At 40.3% G+C, this 17,878-nt stretch overlaps 1 protein-coding gene across 2 annotated transcripts in view; it reads left to right on the top strand.

Moving 5' to 3' along the window:
• Positions 1–2,348: 2,348 nt before the first annotated feature.
• The window catches only part of DENND3 (DENN domain containing 3), a 41,239-nt gene continuing 25,709 nt past the window's right edge, over positions 2,349–17,878 (top strand). For both annotated transcript variants that reach the window (XM_087734564.1, XM_009474023.2), the window contains exons 1-6: positions 2,349–2,511; positions 7,576–7,852; positions 8,599–8,714; positions 9,219–9,358; positions 15,408–15,519; positions 17,095–17,214. In XM_087734564.1, coding sequence (XP_087590690.1) covers positions 2,428–2,511; positions 7,576–7,852; positions 8,599–8,714; positions 9,219–9,358; positions 15,408–15,519; positions 17,095–17,214 — 849 coding nt within the window. In that variant the 5' untranslated portion in view covers positions 2,349–2,427. The remainder of the gene's footprint in view (positions 2,512–7,575; positions 7,853–8,598; positions 8,715–9,218; positions 9,359–15,407; positions 15,520–17,094; positions 17,215–17,878) is intronic.

Here is a 17,878-nt window from a genome sequence, read left to right as displayed (position 1 = left end):
ATAAAACCTTACCCATGTTGACGTTATATGAAGATCAGCAGTTGTTTCTGCATACAGCTCTAAGCAGCCGAGTACCGCATCAGAGTTAACAAACAAACATTTACTGTATTTGTGATCTTACAAAAAGAAAACACATAATAAAAGCTGGCATTTCTTCCTCAGTTGACAATTTTTCTTAGGAAAAAACTGATTTAACTACATGAGTCTTTTTGTAGCACAGGGGGATTCTTCTCTATAAGAATTATTTTGCCTCTTACCAGTGACCCCACATAACAGGTTTCCTACTTCCAGAATTCTCGAGATTTTATCAGATTCACATTAGTACCTTTCATCTTGTAGTCCTGTTTTGATAATAACTTCACCGTATCCTTGCTTTGAGGGCTACATTAATTATGAACAAGAATCATCCAGTATTTATCATTGCAGATAGCAGAGAAATCAGAAACTAATAATGATACAGATTAATTAACTACAGGGTGACCTGGATTGCTTAACAGCCTTGGTTCATTTGTAATTTTCTTTTAATGTGGTCAAATGCTAGGTCATAGTCATCGGTCAATGAATGTAAGATGTAGGACTGTCATGTTGGAAGTAATAACCCTAAGTAAACCGTACAGGGTTACAGTGGAGAACCAATTAAACATTACACCCTTTTTGAATGATTCATATATTAGTCTTTCTCTGTTTTAATTAGGCGGGGATATCAGTTAGAAATAGCAATGTGACTTACCACTGTATATTCAGCAATAGTAAAGCTTATTTTTTGTGTTCATAATTCAAAAAGAATATCAGAAAAAATTGAAAAGGTTGAGAAAAGATGCACACAAGTGATTAGGAAAGAAATTTAAAAAGTGTAAACTGTATAATCTCTTAAAAACAAATTGAGATTAATAATCTTGAGCTCTGCAAGGAGAAATCTCTTCGTAGTAAAGAATCTGTTCAAACAGCAGGCAAACCGTAACATGATGCAGTGGCAAAAAGCTAAGCTAAACAACGAAACTAAAAATGAGATGCCTAACTTTTAACAGTGACTGTTAGTGATCCCTATTGCAGGAACTCATGGTGTCAGCCAGAAGTTACAAATTTAATACAGGAATCACTCTGATTCGGTGACCTGGGCTACACAAGCTAAAGAAGATGATTTTAACAATCTCTTATGACCTTAAAGTTTATTAACATAAATCTTTGAGCCCGTGATCTTCTTCTATCCCTTTGAAGAAGTGATCCCTGAACTTCCAGGTTTTCAAGAATTTCCTTCTTTTAGTCAGTGCTATACAAACATAGTTTCCTATGTTCTGCGTTCATGACTTCCTCTAAGTTTGAGAACACCGGAGGCCAAATAATCTGAAGCTTTAATACCACAAAAGTTCAGATAATAAAAATCCCTGAGAAGACCACACCTGGTGTTTCCAACGATCTTTGTACTTTTTGAAGAAGTCTGTTCTGAACCCCGGGCTGATAACAAACTCGTGATAGCCTGGAGCCATTTATACTGGGATTTTTTGCATTTACAATACGCGAACGCTAGACCGCAAAAAAAGTTTGTGGCTGTGATGAAACCGTGTCTCATACCTTCAGTTTCAGAGAAACTGCTCTCTACAGTTTCGCGTACTTTATGCACCAGTCCCAGAGGAAACACATTTCTCTCAGTGAAGATCTACACAGGGCCAATACATACACAGTGACTCACTGTCTATTTAGATAAAACAGCTCAAAAAGAAATCCCGGAGTCTCCTAGGTTGTTTCTCTGCTGCTCAGGCAGCTCCACGAAGAGCGCTGCTGCTCCGCAGGTGAAAGCACCACGCAGTTTGCATTCAGCTCTGTGCTTACTGAAACTATGACCCACGATAAACACCCACCTCTCTGAAGCGCCGGCGGCGGGCAGCCCTGAGGCACCTCAGCCTCTCTGGGCCAACGGCCCCACCGGGAAATCAACCCGCGAGAAAAATGAACTTCCCTTTGGGTCGGGAAGCGTCTTCTCCGGGGGCTCTCCCGGCGGGGCAGGGAGGGGAGGGGAGGGGAGGGGAGGAGAGGAGAAGGGGACCGACAGCAACCGCCGGCCGCCGCGGGCCGCTGGGGCGCGAGCGCCCTCAGCCCCTCAGCTCACGCGCCCGGCAGCCCGCCCGCCAACGGGCGGTGCAGGGCGACGCCCCGCCCCCTCCCCGCCTTCGAGGCCGCCGCAGAGACGCGATGCCGTTCTGACTGGTCATAGGTCCTCAGAGCGACGGGAGAGGTAGCCAATCAGAGCGCGCGTTACGGTGAGGGGCGGGGAGGGCTGTGTGAGGGAGCGGGCGCTCTCCCCCCGCACCGCCCAAGCCCGGTCCGGCCCGCGGGGAGGGGCTCAGCGGCCTTGCGGGAAGGAGTCGCCGCTGCCGCCGCCGGCTGTCCCGGCCGGCCCGGCCCTGCCCTGCCCTGCCCCGCCGTGCCATGGAGGACGTGCTGCCCTCGGGCCTGCTGGAGATCTGCCTGCTGGTCGGTGTGCCCAGGGAGAGGGTGAGAGCGCTCCTCCAGGTGAGAGGGGGTTCGGGGCGGGCAGGCTCGGCGGTGCCCGCCGGCCGGGTGCCCCGGCTGGTCTGTGGGGCAGCTTCTGTCAGGGCGGCTCTCTGCTCGGAGGTGTAACCGGGTCAGCTCCTCCCTGGCCGGGCCTCTCTCTTCCCAGTACGGACTTGAGTAAAACAAGGGTTGCCTTGTTGCTGTTATCATTGGATAGAGCTGAAATGCTTTAAAGAAAGCTTGTTTTGACAGGCGGTCATCAACAAAGTAGGGATAGTTTAGGAGTGGTGGTAAATAATTACACTTTTTCAAAGGTCTGAGTGTAGATGAAGACTGCAGTGTAGCTTTATATACGCAGGAACAGCAAAATGCTTGAACAGTGCATGTCCTTTCCTGGATGATATCCCAGTTCCCGTCTTCTGTTGGGGATAAAAGCTAAAGATAGGGGAATAAAGCCAGGTAACTTGTATCGAGGTCTAAATCCCTCTGAGCTCAGTGCTCTGAATTTGGCACAGCCGGAGCAATTCAGATACGGCAGAAGTTGATGGGTTGGTTTCTGCTTTGAATATGTGGTTTGTAATTTGTTTATGACTATAGCCACTTCACGTGTGAGTTAACAACTAAACGCCTCTTCCTGATTTTGCTTTGTTAAAACGTACCGATGGTTTTGTTAGGTACCTATGAGCCGCCCCACTGTGGGAGTAGCTGTGGGGCCAGCACGTGCTGAAAAGCCGGGCTGCTCCCAGGGATCTCGGTTGTCTTGCTTCAACTTGAATTTGATTGTGTGTTCTAATAGCATTAGATAAAGAAATCTTTGTTAAACTTGTTGCTGCTCACTCACTCAGGAGACGGCTTTTGCTGATGTCAGCTTCTTACGTGATACCAGCTAAGCAGAGGTTCAAATTCCAGGATCTCATTTATGTATACATTCAAATTGGGGAAATAGTTGTGCCATAAATCTCACCACCAGACTTTTGAAATCAGTGTGTATGTGTGGTTTCAGCATCTGCATGAGAAGTAAACCCAAAAGAAGGGGAATTTCTTTTTCATTCCAGTCTGCTCAGTTTGATCTCGTTGCATCCAAAAAACCTGTAGAACAACAAATATGAAATTGGCTACAAAAAGTAGAGGCCATTCCGATCACACTACAGGTTTTGAATTGTTTCTTTGCTCAAGGTATAAAATGGAGTGTCAGAAAGGAAAGTAGTTCCTACGCTTGTCAATATTAACTGTAGTAACATCCCTGCAAGCGGTTGCACCACAGGGATTTCAATCACTGGGCAATTCAGAACTCAGGGAAAGTTTATAGATTTACTCCGCTTCCTTTTCCTTCTGTGGTACTCTCTACATGAGGAAATGGTGGAATATGTTTTGTGTTTAATTTCAGTGAATGTAGAAAGAAGAGACCTTATTGACAGAAAATAAGAACACTTCAACAGAAAGTAGTGGTCCTCTGATGATATTTACAGATGAAACAATAGGATAAAAATCTTGATAGTGCTTCAAATCTTGGTCTTGAAATGTGTTTGTGCATTCTTAACTTTATTGCAGTATGGACTAATAAAGTCGATAGTCAGCGGGAACATGACGCAACCCACTCCCAAAGTAAGAAAAGTGTTATATGACTTACCTGTCGTCGATGGGGATTCCAAGAAAAAAGATACAGTTTTTCACTGAAGCTCATGAAACTGAAGTTTCTGTGCTGTCATCCATCAGTTGTCCTTACTGCCAAGATAATTATCACTGTAAGATTTCCATTTGAAGAGATGAAAGGCTGCTATTTTCAGTTAGAGATAACTTTTTTTAGTGTATTTTGTTAGGAATAAGATGTACAATAGTGAAGATCCTACAGCCATCTTTGATAAGACTTCTTTACCCCACGTTATCTTCATCTCTAAAGCTGGGTTTTGATATGGCAAGTGTGGCGTGCAAGCTGTCTGCGAGAGGTCTCAGATCTTCCTGTCGGCTCCATCGTTGGGTTCTGTATCTACCTACCACAGTCAGTGATACAGATCTTGTCTCTTACAGTGCCTGCATTATGCTTTCTGGCCCTGCTAACGCAGACATAACCACCAAACCCATTGTTTCCTCCTTCTGTAATACCCCCGTGGGTGTCAAGTTGTGCAAAAGAAATGAGGTGTGATCGTTGAGCATTAGTCAGCAGCGTGTGCTTGTGGCAGTGAAAAGTAACTGTGTAATGGTCTGCATCATCAGGACCATAGCTCACAGGCGAAGGGAAGGGATCGTTACTGCTATTGTTATTACTCCACACTCTTGAAGTCACATCTGGAATACTGTCCCAGATTTGGGTACCTTGATACCGGAGAACCGCTGACAAACGGGAGTGAGACCAGAAGAAGCTAAGCTATACGAGGGCTGGAGCACAAGGGGGGAAATCTCCTTCCTAAGGGATTTCTGAAACTTGGCTGGATGAGATCTAGAGCAACCTGATATAACTTCAAAGTGATCATTGCTTTGAGCAAAGGCTTGCACTAGAACCTCCAGAGGTCCCTTCCAACCTGATTTTTCTAAGGCTTCATGCTTTTCCCTGCCCAATTATTCCTTAAAGTAGCCAGTTATTTCATGACATTCAAAATGAAATTAAATTCTTCGGTGATGGGAAGAGGAGAACAAGATCAAGGAAACTCCAAATAGCAGAGATCACACTCCGATCTGTGGTTTCAACACACTACTTCTTGTTTGTGTCTAAACTAGCATGTTCATTGTAAAAAGTCTGTCTCTTATCCATGTCCTAAATGGCACCATTGTTACAGGAACATCATCGGTAAATGGCGTTGGAATATAATCCCTGACTTCTGGAATCTTGCAGAATTACAGGAAAGAAAAGGCATTAGTGTTTATAAGAAGCTATGTATGATGCAAGGACATTTGATAGTAAACAGCGACAAAAGAGAAGCATTTCAAAATGAAGCAGTAACAGTAGAAGCAGAGAATATAAAGTGTTCAAAGAATAGTAGAAACAAGTGAATATTGTTCTGTTGCTGCCTATTCACTATTACTGAACTGAAAGGGTAAGAAAATATGACTTTGGCCATAGACATTAATATGAGCTGACTTGAATGCTGACAACTGAGTCACTGGGTCAGTGACAGTGCTGACAGTGCTGTTCTGTGGAAAAAAAAAATGGTGTTTAATGCCTCTGTTGTAGTTCAAGACATCAAGGACCTGCCATTTTAGAAGCTGTTACACTGTGAGGCTATTAAATCGCTGGCTGTCATCCAGCACTTTGTAGCACAGAGATGCCTTCAATGTAAGTCAGGGATTGCCCTGTCAAAGCAACTTTGTATGAAAACCTCTGCAGGGCAAATCTGCCAAGTTGAGATTGCTAGTGTTTGAGTAGGTCTGTGTTTTTCTTGCATGACAGCCTCAGGGCTGAGCCTTAATTCTTAATTTCCTTCCGAAATGTTTAGCTGCATGTTATTTTGAGAGTGATCATGTTGGATTTATCTGTGTTTCCAGTTTCTTCACTTGAAATGGATGTCAGCTGCCAACTAAGGAAAATGACACTTGAAGTTTTTAGCGTGGCAGGGTATGGCACTCGGTATCCCAATTTGTAACGTGCTTTTAAAAGTCATTGCTGTCCTTTGAATATCCCAGTGGATACTTATCTGAACTTTTATCTTTTCCACTCTAATTTCTTTCTAGTTCAGACTCAGTGTGTTCATTAAAAGAGTGTTTTTTCACTTCTTATTTTTATTGAAGTATTTTCTTTCAAATATCCTATTATAGAATATGGTCGAGCTTAAGGTATAGTAACTAATACATCATGAAAGTAAGTATGCCTTCTCATTTTTCCTATGATGCTCAAATGTGAAGACCACCACTGGTGGGCTCGTCTACTAAGACAAATAAGCTGAGACTTTCTGTTCCAAAACTTGGATGGTGGAAGATTGGCTTCAGTGAAGCAATAGTTTTGTATGTTGTAGCTATTTTAAAAAGTAGGGAAACGGTGAGAGAGGCCAGCGTTAGTTCTCAAGGAATAACTTAAATACAAGTAATACTGATGCATCATGTCTGAAGGTAAAAGCAGCATGTATGCTTCATCTATCTTTGAATCAGTTAGCAAAAAGTTGAAAACGAAACAGCTTTTTAGCCGCAGTGAGGCTTACCTTTCCTGTTTCCAAATATCCATTGACTAAACAAAGCTTTTACTTGCTCTTTTGACCTTGCAAGAAGAATTAAAATTGCAGTGAAGTAATTGAAAATACAGCTACTTGTCTCTATTATATGGTCAAGAATAGAAAAAGTGCTCCCAAGTACAAGGAAATCTCCTGATCACTTCCTCCACAGGTTTTTCATAGCAAGGCAGCAAGGGCTTTCAGTGCAGTAGCACTTTACAAAGCTGCCTACTAGAAAATGTAATTTCATACCTGCTCTTGGGATGCCTGTCCCACTTAGTCATCAGTATACAGAGAAATTTTCATGGCTTCATGTTGTACAATGTCTTAAAATTGTGTTTATTGTAACAGTGATTGTCATTTTTAATTGTATGCTCTTAATTGCCTTATAAAGTTAAAAGTTGTCTTGTGAAAGCTTGTGTGGGTGGGTTGTTTGGTTTTTTTTTCCTCTGTAGAGGAAAAACATAGCTTTTCTTAAAGTTGAACAAAGACTTATCTAGGGAATTCAGCTGTTTTCTTTGTTTGCATTTATTTGTTGCCTGGTTTCTCTTACTACCGGTGTTTATTTTAAGTAGAGCTTAGAAGTGTATCCTAACACTTGAAAAGGACGAAATACCGTATTTGATATTTATTAGTTTTCTTATGCCAGCGGCATAGTATTGATATGGTGCCTTTTGAATGAAGAATGATTCTTTGCCTGCTGAAAATGCCCAGAGTATTCCCCTTTACTACATGCATTAATACATGTAAAGCAAGAGATTAGAAGGAAAAACTAATTATTCAGGAAGAAGAAAAAATGTATTCTATACCCACAGTTTTAGGGGTAAAGAGAAAACAGGGCTAAAAAATAGTTTAAAAAAAACTTTCAGGATTAATGTCAACTTAGCATTGTTTGTATTTTTTATTTTTGGTGTGTTGTTTTTGTTTTTTTTTTTTTTAATAGGGTACTCAAAGAAAACCCAAAAGTCTTCCTCCCCTGGATCCAGAAGTTCTTTCTGTATTTGTGCCTCCATTTATCAGCAGAGATGATATTCAGGTGACTAATACAAGTGGTAATAACTTGAATAAAAGTAAACGCCGGTCTTTCCGAAAGAAGAAAGAGAGACCAAAGATTGAAAATGTCAAGAGTCTCAATGGGGAGCAGAAAGCATCTGACACTGAAGATATTACAGTTCCAAAGGACATTGATCTTATTGGTTTGCCACAGCTATGCTTCCCAGGTATGGCAGGGTTCACAGTTCTTAAGGAGAACTGTTTTAATATATATTTGTTGACCCATACTACAGCTTTTTTTTTTTTTTTTTATGCTCATCTTCTCTATCTCTTTGTATTTCAAAGTATAAAGAAATGTGTCTGCTTGTGAGCAGGTCAGTGATAAAAGCAGCTGTTGCATGAATGGGGTGCCCTTACCCTGTATGGCTACGTTGTGTGAAACAGATCTATTAGCAATAGTAGCTGCAACACCTGCAAGAGAGGGAAGCCGAAAGTCGCTTTAGCCCTTATTGGTAAATCTTGGTTTGAGTGAAGTGCACACGCACACACTTTTAAATCTTTTTTTTCCCCCCAAAATGACTAAGTACTCTTTGACCTTTCAATTGGTATTAAGATACACCTGATGTAGTGACTGTTTCCTCCAGGTTTAATTGCAGAAATTTTAATATGCATGTCACTATTGCAGGCCTTATAAATATCTTGAAAGGAAAAAAAAAGTGAACAAAACCCATCTATTGTATTTTGCCACTTAAAATGCAGAATAATTATATAATATTTTTGCTTCTTCAGAAAGCTTACAGCCTTTGTAACAACCCTTAGACCAAATGGATTGCATATGTGCATTTTAATCCCTTAAAATGAGACATTTCTCTTGAAATTAAGTGGAAATGTGCAGTATTTGTCATGAATCGCTTTTGAAGCCTCTGTAGTTAAATATGTAGTTAAAAAAAAAAGGTTTCTATCTTCATTGCAGGAGGACTTTATATAACTTCTGAATCAAAAGAGGACCACATTCATTTCCTGGTCTTCACAGATGTCTGTGGTAACAGAACATACGGTGTTGTTGCACAGTACTACCAGCCCATGCAAGTATGTTATTTAACTCATGCTTTTATTAAAACATATTAAAAGATGTAAAATAAAACAAAACACTTTGAGAATAATGTCAGGTTTAACTTATGAAATTAGTTACAAGATATGTTTTTATGTTAGTAGGAATACAGAACAAATCATATTTTATATTGCCATTGTAAATGAAGTACCTTGGAACAGCATTGCATTAGGAAAAACAGTTATGGATTTCATTTAGGAGTTTTGAATATTTAGGAGCAGACTTTGTCCCTCGGGCATTTTGTTTGGTGAAGATTGTACCCTGTTCTCTTTTTGTAAATATCTTTTGCACTGAAATTCTTTTTAATACGTATATCTAAGTCTTGGAGGCTGACATTTTTCTGAAGAGCTTCAGGGAGATAGGCACCCAAATCCCCTTGAAATTTAGAGGGAACTGGGTATCGTATCTCTAGTGTTCTCAAGAAAATATCAGCCATAAGTTCATGATTAACATAAACACACTAATCTGTAGTTTTCTTGCAGGATGGCTGTATTTCCTCGAATGGGCAGGCCCATTGGGAATCTGCGCAGACTGGGAAGATGCCTGTCTGTTTTGTACCGCTTGCTATTTGTGTTATATCCAGATATCCGTATTTTAATGCCCTCAAGGATTGTCTCTCTTGGTAAGACTTGCTATCCTGTGTGTTTCTTCTGGAAATAACTGTGTAGGTTTTAATACGTGAATTTGCACGATGTGGTCAGGGTAGCTGCATAATGCTAAAACTGGCGTTAGTTTTAAGTTACAGTAGTGTGAGATGTGTGGGAGAGGAAAAGAAGAAATGTAATGTGAATGTTACCCAGACAGTAAATGCAAGTCCTAAATATCAAGGAAATTAGGTATGATGTTGTCTTTGTTTTCTTTGAGGTTTTTGGTAAGTCTAGAAAATACTAATTTACAGGAAACAGATTTCTCAGATTTTGGTTGTTTGGAAGAGGGTTAACTGTAATTTTGCCACGCTGGTAAAAATCACTTTTGAAAGCACAAAGACCTCTTTATAATGCACCAAATAAATGTCATAAGAACATGAATATATGTATTAATAAGCAGTTAATAACACTTTATTCTTTAACTAAATAATCCAAGTCACTTGAGGGAGTACAGTGGTTACTCGGCTGTCATAGAACTAGGAGAGAAAAATCTTAGGATGCAGAATACTTCACTGGTTAGAAACACTCAAATACTCCACAGTGCAGATAAATTAAAAGAGAGGTGAACATAGGCCTGTCTTGTTATTTAGTAATTTAATTTATTTTGAGGTTGTGTGTTGCTTTATTGTTGAATTATTAAAATCTATGTGCTTCTATTCTGAAGTGGATTAAAAATGCCTTGCGTCAGGGAGCCCGTCTCTGTACATTAGACGTTACTGGGTAATCTTCACTTGCAGACTTGTAGTCCACAAGTAGAAGAGTTTGTTTTTTGGTTTTTTTTTTTCCCCACTAAATTCCAGTCAAGCTTTCTAGAGTCAAATTTGAAGTCAGGTATTTTCCGTTTGCAGGTATTTGCTTCTCATACATAAGTTGAAAGATGTTAGGGTTGTAGGTCAGAGCTTGAATCTTCCAGTTTGTTCTGCTGGCGGTTGGTATGCTGAGCAGATGAGCAAGCAAGGCTGTGCTTCCTGGGTGCTAGCTGAGGTGCATCACTAGCTCCTAACCTGCCTCCGGGCCAGGATGAGACTTGAGCAGTCATTTCCCCACCCCATGCACCTCTTCTTCCTAATGCTGTGAGCTTGGATCTGGTTGGAGCACTGACTGGCTTTCCCTGGCTTCGATGAAGAGGGAGCCCTGGAGGAACAAAGCAGTGCCTTCCTCTTGGGCAGTTCAGATGTTGCCTCCAAAAAAGCTGTGATATCAGAAATGAGTCACTCTGGCAGCCCTTAACTATGAGCAAACACATCACTGATGCTGTTCATGCTACCTCTGCTCTGTCATTTTCAAAGCATGAGTAACGGGGTTTCATGTGGACAAGGGACTTCAACATAATCATAGAATGCTTTGGGATGGAAGGGACCTTTAGAGGTCATCTGGTCCAACCCCCCTGCGATGAGCAGGGACATCTTCAACTAGATCAGGTTGCTCAGAGCCCCGTCCAACCTGACCTTGAATGTTTCCAAGGATGGGGCATCCACCGCCTCTCTGGGCAACCCATTCCAGTATTTCACCACCCTCATTGTAAAAAATGCCTTCCTTCTATCTAGTCTGAATCTACCCTCTTTTAGTTTAAAACCATTACCCCTTGTCCTATCGCGACTGGCCCTGCTAAAAAGTCTGTCCCCATCTTTCTTGTAGGCCCCCTTTAAGTACTGGAAGGCTGCAATAAGGTCTCCCCGCAGCCTTCTCTTCTCCAGGCTGAACAACCCCAGTTCCCTCAGCCTTTCCTCATAGCTAGGTATTCACAGGTTAGTGCGAAATTGAGATAATCAGTAAAATAAAAAGGAAATGTCTGTTTCCCTTTCTCCTTTCCTGCCCAGATCACTTTTTCCATTCCTTATGTTTAAGTCAATTACATCAGCTGTTGGTATTGCAGGAGCTGATTCATAGCTGCCTTTTTATAGTCTCAAATCTCAAGTAAACGCTACTCTGCATATGTCACTCTTAACAGCTATATACCTGCGCTGCGGTGCTTTACTGTTTATATCCAGTCTTTATAATAGCATTCATGCTTCTTCTATACTGTGAACTCAGCCGGGATGAAGGCTCATTACACACTAGCTGTCCGCTGGGTGGGAAATAGTATAGATTCAGCTTTACAGTTGTGGTGTTCATCAGTGGTTTGTAAGTGTATTCATAAATGAGTAATCTCTTCTCTGAAGTGAGACATCTCTGAGCTGGGAGAAGCAGTCAATTTGCGAACAGATTTTTAAATAGCTCACTAAGGGAGAAGAGGGGAAAATGTTCATGAAAACCATGGAAAATTCCAGAAGTAACAAAAACATTTCCAGGTTTCATATTTGTTTAGAGCAGACAGGAACCAGGTGGAGTTAACTCTGTAGAGATGCAAACTTCTGCCTCTGGGTGGGTATTTTAAACATTATAATTGAACATCTCTGCCTTGAGATATATATATATATATATATAAAATATATATATTTTTGCACCTATTTAAAGCATTAATGTCCAAGCTAACTACTATGGATGGCTTTTCCCTTTAAGCTGAGTCTGTACTGGTTTCTAAGCGGAGTTCAGATTTATCAGTGACATACCATCTAAGCTTTAAGTGATTTGTAAATATGTGAATAATTATAGGGGAGTTGTCAACACGACAATAGCCTTCCACGGTAGTACTGTGTGTTGTCCTGGTCATTTAACAGGGGAATTTGTCGTATAGTTGCACAGCTCTTCTTGCTCCTTTTTGTTGCTGCATCTGGGTGTAAGATGCAAGCGTGTGTAACTGGCAGGAGAGGGGGAATGCAAGTGACAAAGCTGCATTTGGTGCTGGCGTTTCCTGCTGTACTGGAAACTTGACTGATTAAGTTTCCATGATATTTTCTTCTGGATTTTTTTCTTCTAAAAATCTCATGATCACCATGTATTTTCCATGATATTATTTGATAGATAATTTCAGAATGTCTGCCTTTCCGTGGTTTTTTTGTTTTGTTTTGTGGTGGTTTTTTTTTTTTTTTTTTTTTAGAAAAAGTATTTTACTATGTCAGAGTGCACTTGAGTGGGAGGAAGGGAAGGGGTGGAGAGGTACCGTTTCTCCTCATTTTGGCTGTGTTACTGAAATTTTTCCATATGGCATGAAACAGCTGCTGAGATGTGTGGCTGTTCTGAATGGAATATAAGCAATTACAGTAAAGACCTCAACGATACATTTTGAGCAGCTGTACAGCTAAGGATGTTTCAGCTTTTTGTAAGGTTACGGAACATTGACATTGTTTTCCTGTAAACCAGAAAGGGAGTTGATTTTCGATTCAGATGCCATAGCTGTAGTCAGGTGGCCAATGGGTTAAAAATTTAATGAAATGTTTTCGTTGACCGAGTGTACTCAAGTAGTAGTGCCTGCTATACTCAACAAATAATAACATGTTCAACAGTGGGCTTGTATCCTTGGTATGCTTCAGTGGCGATTTGCAGGATGCTTCAACTGATGAGTCATTCTGCGAGTCTGGGGATTTGAAAACACTTGCTGGTGGACCTCAGACCACCTCTTTCTAGTGCATAGCCCTTTCCTTGTGAGAACTAGTGAAAAAATACTACTTGTTATTGCTACTGAAGGCTGGGTGTTGGAAGTAGCATCTAAAGGGGTCCTGCTTCCATCCAGGACTTTTTTGCAACAAAAGATTTAATTTTCCTCCAGAATTCTGCTGTGCAGAGCTTATTTTCTCCAGGACCTGCAGTGCACAGGATTGCTTATAGGTGGGGTGGTACTTGTTTTCATTCAGAAGAGTCCTCAAAAGTATTTTATTATCATAAGCATTCCCAGATAAAACCTCCGTTCCTAAACTTTTTCAAAGGGCAGAGTATAGTAGAAATTACAACCAAAAACTGAGATACAAAGGCAACTTCAAACTATAAATCCATGCAGGTGCTTTGATCTGCAAGGCGAACTTGCAAACTTTCATCATACTAATGAAGGTCTTCATATTCTGTATAATTAATTTTATAACTAACTCACATATTGCTAGCATTCAGTGCTTCCAAATCCAGAATAATTTGAATGGAGCGTGTCCGCCTCTCTCCAAAGCAAGCGGATGTGTGTCTAGACCGTTTCACAACACTGCGACTGTTGGATTATTCTATGCCATTATTTGAAAAGGTTCAGTTTTAAATTGAGAGGTTTTGGCACTTTGCACAGGTAGTTTTATTTCAATCATCTGTTACACTACATGAAAAGTGAAATATTCCTGGCAGTCATCTCCTTCTGGATGAACTCCCGCCTTGGATGGATGAATGGGCTCCATTCAGACAGTAAATCTTCCAACCTGTGTACTAGTCCTTTCAGCCGCCTTGAGAAAAGGTGGAAGCGTGCAAATAGCACACAGCATCGAGGCAGTACAAAGGACCTATTCTTAGATGTTCTTGCTTTCTGAAAGCTCTGTCTGTGGACAGTTAATAGAGGTAATGGAAGGTTGATAAACTCCTTAGCTCTCCGCTTTAATGTTTCAGAGATTACTTCCTTTATTCCAGCAGACGTTTGCAGTGCAGAGCTGTCAGCTGCTATTACGTTGCATTAATGGGCACAGCGTACTGATTAGGGAGCTCTTACCGTCCTTTCTGTACATCTGCTGCTTTTTCAGCATCGGGATCAGGTTGTTTCTGTTGTAACATTTACTGGATATGTTGACATGTGCTTTTTGTCTCCAAGAACCCCAACAAACAAACAAAAGGCGGGTTTACCTATGCTGTTAGGCCACATCTAAGGTGTTGCTAAGCGTGACAGCATATTTGTTTAAATTGATGACTCTACTGTCTGGTTTGCTTTGACAATTCTTAAATTCCCCTCCCCCTGCCTTCTCTGTGCCCTTAAATAGCTGATGGGCTTTTTGGGAATATGTGTAACAGCCTAGTACTCAGCCCAGGGCAGTTTCCAAATGTGAATTTAGTAAACTTAAATGTCTCATTAATCCAATTAAAAGCTCAGTAATATACAATAGAATATTTTTATTCAGGAATCTAAATGCCATACACAGATATGATGTCCTGGATTCTAATATATCTCTTGACCTGTTCAGTTGCTTTCTAGAACACTTTCTTCCTGAAGAACAAGTATTCTTCTGCAGGAAACCAGTAAAACTGCAAACTGAAATAAAACCTCAAGGGAGTATATAACCATATTAAGTTCCTAGTTTCTGTATATATAGATTTGCAGGCTTAAATTTCTGATTTTGTAAAGGTTTGCAGTCTTTTCTTTTTTCTTTTTTTTTGCTATAAACATGCATGTGAATCTTATATTGAACAAAATGCCCTTTCTGACTACAAATATCTAACTTCTTAATTGTTACATTTCAGAAATGCTGTTGGACTTAATGGTTTGCAGTCTTGTGTATGCTTAGATGTTGATGAATTGATCTGGCATATAATATAAGCCGCATGACCTTTGTGGCTTTGACACAGCTAGGATAATGCAGTTCTAAAATAGAAACATTTGATAGGTTTGTACAACTGTATTTATTCTTTGTATGGGTAGGAACAATAGCGAAGAGCAGCGTTCATGCAGGCTGAGGCCTTACACTAAATATGGCTCTTGCTCCACATTCCTCTGCTGTTAAGCCCACGTCTACAACCTCTCTTTTCCTCTGATGCTGTTCTCCATCCCAGAGCTGATGTCTGATGCCTGGGATGGGAGGAACGCCATGGCACTGTTGCAGCTGTGGGTGTTTTGTTCCTCAAGCAATCTCTGTAAGACACTTCCTTTAGCTGTGTCTCACCTCTAGGTTTTCTTTGCCATCATCATAGGACCCAGTGTGCCATCTGCATCCTCTGATACATACGATGCAGTAGTATGTTATGCATGGAAGTGAAAAAAAAACTGCTTCTGACACAGCAGCATCATTAAAATTAAATGGAACCGCTAAGGTATCTAATAAATTAGAAATTAATTAGCTGGAATAATAGCTTCATTGCTCCTATTTTCTTTTTTTTTTTTAGTTCTACATTATCAGCAAAAAGGCTCTTTTTTTTTTTTGTTCACGTATTACTGTTTACGAGTAATCTTCTGTAATTTAATTTCAGCTTACTAGTGCAACTGCGACCTTTCAAGGATTTAGATATTGAGGAGCACATAAAAGAATTTGCAGCAAAATTATTTTTAATACCCAGCCCGCCACCAGGACCACTCCACTTGGTAACTACTGATGCTGAATTTTATAATTACTTTAACATTATGTCTTATAAAGCACTAAGATGTTGTTTTCTGTAAACTGGGGGAAATTCTTCACTGTCAGGTCAGAGATGTTACTTGCTGATATAAAACTGATGTCAATACCTGTGCTTTGAAAATAAGGCTATGCATTATTAGCGCACAAAATAATGGTGCGCCCAGGGTGCAGGCTTGAGCACTGGCATAGCAGTTGGTCATGCTCTTTAATTTTTAATACTCTTCTGGGAAGAATTTGGCTCATGCCAACTATTTGTCTGAGATGATGCCTGCGTAGGTCTGGGGACAGCATAATCTGGCTTTCGGTTTCTAGAGGGGCAGCCAACATAGTCTCTACTAGAAGCGACTGGAAGCTCCAGTCGGTAACTGCTCTATAAGAACGGAAGCTTAACGTTCACCTGAACAGTATGCCATTGCCATCTCATTGAATACACATGAATAAACTCCCGTAAATGATGTAACTATCACTCAACCAAAGTGTGGGAGTTCCCTATCCTGTGTCTCGTATCGAGACGTGCTGTCTGATGTGGGTGCTCATGGCTGTCATCTTGATTGTGCGATGGGTGGATGTGAAATGCAGTCCCTCTGAGAGAAAAGAGGCCAAAGAAGTAAGTTGCTGGAACAACACGTACAGCTCTGGACTTGTTCTTTTCTTGTGTCTAAATGACTCTGGGGAAGCAGAACAGTGTGTAGTGGATTAAATGTTGTGGATTGCCTGCTGCCTGGATGAGACCTAGCTGAGAAGAGAAGCTTGCATAAACATTTGTATGCAGTGTAGAAGCTGAGATGTGTGGGCTGTATTTCCTTCTTTATAACCCGTCCCAAGTCAAGGTATATGTTAGCGGAGTCAGTGATTTCAGCACACTTTCTCTTTTGTCTACTGAGATGGCTTCTAGGGAAGCAGTACTTCAGCCATGGACTTCTCCTTAGCTGCTTTCCTTGACCCTGGGATGAGGGGTTAGGAGCGAAGACAAAAATAGCATAGCTGCAAAATTGTCTGAATGATTGGCTGAACCAGCTGCTAAGTGCTGAAATATGGAGCACGTGCAGGATTTTGCCCTCAGAGGTTAGAGCTGGAGTATTTGAAATGCTGAAAGAGCTCATTCGTTTTGGCTTGTTCTGTCTTCTTAACATGAGCACCTGTGTTCAGTTCTTTTGTTCATGTTTTTTCTATTTCCTGTATGAATTTTATCAGTACTTTTGATTTCCCAGTGGTACCTACAAATATAAATTCCATTATTTTATTATGCTTATAAGAAAGCAAGTTTAATTCTGTTAAAGGAATATATATACATTATATATATATATTTAAAGTTTTATTGGCTATGAGAATGAAAGGGGACAAAGTCCATGTTAATCTTTCAAGCTAGTTATTATGTCTTTTAATATTTCCCTCTCTTTCTATTTCAGTTTTCTGTAGTATGCAAATATCTGTCTTCTTGCTCTCAATTAATATTTTGTAGTTGCAAATAAAATCCCGAATAAAATATGTTGTGGGAACATTTTCATTAAGAATTAAATGGAAAACATCTGTTATTACAGGTATTTAATATGAAACCACTTCAAATCATAATTCCTTCACGAGAGGATCCAGACAGTCCAATTATTGACTTGGATCTTCATCTTCCGTTGCTGTGTTTCAAGCCAGAACAGGTGCTGCAGGTAAAACTAACTGATACTTTAAAATGTATTAGATTGACAGTGCTGGTAACTTGCGGTTTAAAAAAAATCAAGATGTTTAGTTACCCAAAAACCATTATAAACCCAGGAATTCAGAACAGTGTTAGTTCTGCATATTAGAGATATGGCACAATAAAATATACTTCTTATTAAGATATCTTGTTATTTATAGACCAGATTAGATTAAGTCATATTGGATTTCTTCTGTGGTTTAGCAATAGGTGCTAAATTTCTTAAGAGTATATTTTAAAATATAAATACCCAAGCAGATTGACAGATTTTATTTTGAATTCTCATTACATGCCTTTCTACAAGATTCATAAGAACCTTTTCATGTGTAAGAAAGGGGTCTGTAGGATGGATTGGTAACAGTTGGCACTCTCATATAAATAAAGTGTAAATGATGTAGAAAGACAGGAAAATACAAAAAGCTATTTGCAAATAATTTTTTCAGTGCTTCATAGAATCATACAATAATTTTGGTTTGGAGCATCCTTTGTAGGTTTCCTGAACCAACTCCCTGCTCAAAGAGCACTTGTGAAGTTAAATCAGATTGCTCAAGGTCGTCAGTATTGTTGGTGCCACTTCCTCTAAAAAGAACAGATTGGAGGCCTCTTTCCAGGGGTGCTTGTAAACCTCCTCAGTC

This window comes from Nipponia nippon, unplaced genomic scaffold (genome assembly GCF_047370975.1).
Source record: "Nipponia nippon isolate SJK-2023a ecotype South Korea unplaced genomic scaffold, ASM4737097v1 scaffold_1, whole genome shotgun sequence".
NCBI lineage: Eukaryota > Metazoa > Chordata > Aves > Pelecaniformes > Threskiornithidae > Nipponia > Nipponia nippon.
Note: the sequence above shows the minus strand (reverse complement) of the source record. Positions and strands in the feature narration are given on the sequence as shown.